Source organism: Convolutriloba macropyga, chromosome 7 (assembly GCF_964194025.1).
Source record: "Convolutriloba macropyga chromosome 7, txConMacr16.3, whole genome shotgun sequence".
In the NCBI taxonomy this organism is placed as follows: Eukaryota; Metazoa; Xenacoelomorpha; order Acoela; family Convolutidae; genus Convolutriloba; species Convolutriloba macropyga.
The window spans coordinates 8,150,085-8,155,155 of NC_134474.1; the positions used below are offsets into that span (position 1 = coordinate 8,150,085).

The 5,071-nt window shown below is 35.3% G+C and overlaps 1 protein-coding gene across 1 annotated transcript; it reads left to right on the top strand.

The window, feature by feature from the left end:
• Positions 1 to 479: 479 nt before the first annotated feature.
• LOC142342073 (uncharacterized) lies at positions 480 to 3,382 on the top strand. Its single transcript, XM_075393252.1, has 2 exons — positions 480 to 585; positions 2,752 to 3,382. The coding sequence occupies exons 1-2, from the start codon at positions 525 to 527 to the stop codon at positions 3,246 to 3,248; spliced, it is 558 nt and encodes a 185-aa protein (XP_075249367.1). The 5' UTR covers positions 480 to 524; the 3' UTR covers positions 3,249 to 3,382.
• Positions 3,383 to 5,071: the final 1,689 nt, after the last annotated feature.

The window sequence follows — 5,071 nt, forward strand, 5'->3', positions numbered from 1 at the left end:
AGAATGCGGTGAAAAATAATTTTTCACCGCTAAAATGGCAAATCTTAAAAATATTCACCGTGCTAATTTCAACGCTTATCTTATATTCACAGGAAATATCATTGAAGTAAGTGACAGATAGCGAAGTTGGTGGCACGCGTGAGGTAGAGGTTCGAACCCCTGTACGGCAGTTTATTTTCTGTAAGATTTCCGGTGAATGCGGTGAAAAAAAATTTTCCACCGCAAAATTCAACGCAACTCTTTCAAAAATTCACCGCTTTCAGCGCATTCAGCGCTAAAAGATGCGGGCGCTTTGCGGTGAAAAAAGTTTTTTTCACCGCTATTCACCGCTAATCTTACATTATTTTTTGACATAACCTCGACCCGGGCCAGTTTCTTTGGATATGGCCAGTATTTCAGCTGGTGACGATTTGAATCCCGGTCCTCTTACAACTCCCCCAGGAGATGACTACACTGATCAACGACTTGCTGATGTAACGACTGCTACAGCAGCTGAACCAGCGGGATCAATTATATACGGGCTTATGGATCCTGCAAGACCCGGAACACCAGAGCTGATTTTCGCGTACCCCGGAAACATAAATGGTGAGTTCATGAATTTCGGAAAAATTTGGCAGGTCTGAGCTCCAGACTAAAATTCCACTTAATTAGAACGTATTGGACAAATTGACCTCTCATCAGACTCTCGTGCACTCCAAGCTCCTTATCTGTCTGAATAATGTCGTTGTCCAAACATTAATGCAACAAGTGACCAGAAAAGTTGCAGGCAATGGCAGAAACTAATGCATGCCTGAAATCACTTCTGAACATTCTGGAAAATTCTGGAAAATTCTAGAACATTCTAGAAAATTCTGAACATTCTTTTTATATGACCAGTTAATTGTATATAATATATTACGTGACCAACTTTCTGTATATTGAATGTTTTTAGTGACAATTTTCGGGGACAATTAACGGTGCTTACGGCTTTGATGGCATGTTCTTTTTGATGGGACAACAGATATGATGTTTTTTTCAATAAATTACTTCCTCATGATTTTGCAGCCAGTAAGCTTTGCAGCCTCTTTGAATCAATGAACTTCTAAATAGGGTTAATGAACAACAGGATAACAATTATACGAGTTTTTAGTGCGCTCTAAGTAGTCTTTGATCAGCTGTCACTGCACTCGAAATAGTCTCCGAGCATTGTCTAGACTTAACTGCACTCGAAAACTGTTTTCGAACCAATAATTCAATCACTCGAAGATGGTCCGATGAGAATTAGTCTCAGTTTAGACACCTTAACATGGGTGTATGAACTGCCAATCGATTTTTTTCTCAGTAAGAAAAATGTTTTAAAACAACTGTTTGGGCATATATTTATTCAATTTGTGTTTTTTTAATTATTCCGAGTCGAAACAAAAAGCTCATCGTGCAACATTTGACAATATTTTGTAGGTTTGTTTTTAAGGAAAGAACAAACAACTTGACCTAGGAAGTGAAAACGCTTCAAAAACCAGCGTTTTACGTTCAATCTTACCATAGAGCAGCAAAAGAAACCGTTTAAAAAACTGTCCTAACCTTCGCCCTTGTTAAATTTTTCACTCTATCCTATTTTTCTTAGAAGCAAAGCAATGTGCAAGAGTAATAAATTGGTTATAAACAAAACAAGGAACCCAAACACACCAACAGCAACGAATGACAAAAAAGGAAACCAAGTCTTCTGTGCCATTTTACTTCTAATCTTTTAAAATTAATTTTTAACTTTTTTCCCTTTTCGTCAACAACTAAACATTCCTCTTGTCAATTCCCGAACAGAGAGGGAAAATTGAATAACACAGAACAGCAGAAAGACATGCGTGCACAAACTTGCATGCATAACCCCTTCCAAATATCACAAAAAAAAAACAGAGAAGAGCAGGAGTAAAGCCCACCTATTGCTTGCGCCATTACACCTAACTGAGGAAAAAGAGAAAAAAACATAACTGTTAGAGGCACAAGCGACCAATAGAGAAACACAACAGAAATGAACATCAGACGAGGAGAGAACTACAAAAAAGAAGGAGGGAGAACTACCGAAAAGATCAAAATTTCCTTTTCTTTGTGATGTTTTTGAGGAGTTCTACATATTCCGTACTCCTTTTTCCACTTTCATATTCCAGTAAGTTGAATGGTGAAAAGAGAGAAAGAAAAATTACCATTTATGGAAGTATGGAAGTAGCTGAAGAAGAAAATAGTTTAAAAAATGGGACAGCAGCAATGGACTGTTTCCTGCATACATGTGTTCTCAATAAAAAACTTTTCCTGTTTTCCTTTCTTTTGTTTGCAGTTTTTCATCACATACTTTTGGTCCCTTTTTTTCGGTCAGTTTTTTTCTTTGGTCAGTTTTTTCCTTGTTTGCTCTGAGGTGAAAATTGCGGCAATTAAAGTACTTATATGTTGTTCATTTTTTAACTCATGCACTTGGGTAAAATTCGAGCTCACTCAGGGTTAAAATTTTTAAATGTGCCGGAACACCATCCTCACATAAACTCATAGCTTGTTTGCGAAAATGCTTCTGAAACTGTTTCTGAAACTTCTTTACCATAGTAGTAATGGTAATTAAGTGTGTAAAAAACAGATATAAGCGAAGTGTTTTTAAGCAAATGCATGTGTACAAGTGAGGCACGGATCAAGCTCAACGAAACGTGAAGTCAGTTTTTACCTCACTACGTACATTTTTTTTAAAAAAACTAATTGATTCCTGATTTTATTTTTCTTGTCTTATTTTAGATTGCAACTGCGCAATCCGGATGGCAATGCCCGCACTTGAGCAGCAAGTCTGGTGTCAGATAATTAAGTTGGACGAAGTGGAATCGCTGGAAAACGCCCTCGCAGAATCTCTAAATGCCATTTTAGCCGGCACCGATTTTCATAGGGTGTTTCAAAACGTTTTACAGCAACTGGGGACAATTAGAAACCAGCTTGAAAAATCGCTCCGGACGTATAACGCAGCAATGCGAGCTGGATTTACGACCGATTCTTTCGATTTCGTGCACTATATCAGCGCTTTCTGGCACATTCCGCCCGGAGCACTTCAAAAAAATTTGAATGCAGCTATATTTTATTTGAGGTTCAAATTTAGAAACCTTGAGAGAGAGGAAAACATTGAGAGATGGAATAGTGAATTCACAGAGGGTGATCGGTTGACTATGACCGAAATTTCTGAGGAACTGGAGACTTTTTCGAATCGTATCAATAAAGTACAACATCAGGCAGGTATCGCATGAGTCGGCAAAGAGAGCCGACAAAGATATTTTCGGAGTCCAATATGAGCACTTTTTTGACATTTAACATACGATCGACGATATAGATGACATATAACTGTTAGTAACTCGAAAAATTTTTCAAAATTGCTTAACGATCTTACTTATGTTTCAGTTTATCATCTTTACATGCCTAATTATTTGGCCTAATTGTAGTGAAAATATTGTGAAAAATCGTTTGATAAATCTTTCTAAGCTCCAGAAGTTTTAAGCTGCGAAAGACTGACAAAAACACAATCCATAAACAAAGGTTTCTAGTAATTGCTCTTTTTGCTTTTGATTAAACTAATTAAACATTTGATAAACAACGTTATCTCTGATCACATGCTTTTGTTAGTCTTTTATGTTTGTTATATTATGATGCAGGCTTTTTTCCACTCTATTTTCACATCCATTTTAAAGATATCTGGAGTCTAATCAATATGGAAGTTTCTGAATATCTCGCCAAATCTGACTGGGTTGAGTTTTTCTTACCCAGTAAATGTTTATCATCCTGTTCTGTATAATTTATAACAATGTAATTAATCATAGCAACGCCGTCAAGATATCATAATGAATATTTTTCACCAGAGTATTATTCCAATTTTTTTATAAAAAAAAGGAACACTGTATTTCTCCTAATATCTGTAAATGTTTCAGTCGTAGTAAAATTTACAGAGATAGGCAGTGTGAAATATTGATAATTACAAAAGAGAAACTAATAATTTATAATAACTAAAATATCGATCCAATAGAGAAGTCACTTGTATTGGAGGGGAGGGACGACAGTAACATAAATTTAATGTAAAACAGAAAGAAATTTAATTGAATTTAAAATGTTTCCAAGTAATTGATCTATGTTGGGTTTTATTTGGGTCCTTCTGGTATTCATTAAGAAAAAACAGCTTATATTTCTTCTTTGCAAGACTATGATATTGACAAATAATTTCATGGGAAAGAATTGTGCTGTAGAATACCTCTTTTAATAATACCTCTTTTAAAAGAGCTCTCTAGCCAGCAAGAATCAGTGTTAATATAGGTTACTATACTGTCACCGATGATCGCAGAAGAGACCGATAAAAAATAAAATAGATGAAATTTTCTAGTTATATTATTTTATAGCTACATCATAATGTTTAACAAGTACTTTGAAAACTCAAATGTAAATGCCATTTTGAAACATATAATATAAGCAAAATTTTACTTAGTTAACTAGCTTACAATTCTCTATATTTGCTTAACAACTTTTATTATATTGAAATAATTTGCTGTAATTAAATCTATGCCTGATACCTATTTTATTTAAAAAGCTTGTTATTTCTTATTAATTCCAAGAGCTGGTATTCATTGGGAAAGAGCTCCAAGCATTTATTTTTTTATTTGCTACTGCGCTATGACAGTCAAACATATGTTTCAATCGGCTCAGTCTTAGTTTTTGGCATGTTTCGTTTCTTTTCTACCTATCAATTAATTTGATCGTTTATCTCATATTGCTCTCATGTGACTGAGTTGTATCCCAGTTTTGTTGTTTGTGGTATTTCTGATGACTAATGCACGGTCCGGTTGACCATGTTGAGACAAATAAATAGAAGAAATAGTCGCTTTATGTCGCTGCTATTAGTTCGCAAAAACCGATCCGATCAGAGCCCTTACGATTATTTCATCGGTTTCGCGGGCTTTTGTCGATTTTAAAAATAAAACGCATCAGCTTCTGCGATTTTGAAACGTGAATGAAGCGTTGGTTTTTGATCGTTTAAAACTAAAGAATTTTCACATATGCGACAGTTCTCACATGAGCAAAAAGACTA

What these genes read in the sequence shown, in the direction of transcription:
- LOC142342073 (XM_075393252.1), top strand. Translation starts at nt 525, where the DNA reads ATGGATCCTGCAAGACCCGGAACACCAGAGCTGATTTTCGCGTACCCC. An exon ending in GTACCCCGGAAACATAAATG is followed by an intron (nt 586 to 2,751) that starts GTGAGTTCATGA and finishes GTCTTATTTTAG; the next exon opens with ATTGCAACTGCGCAATCCGG.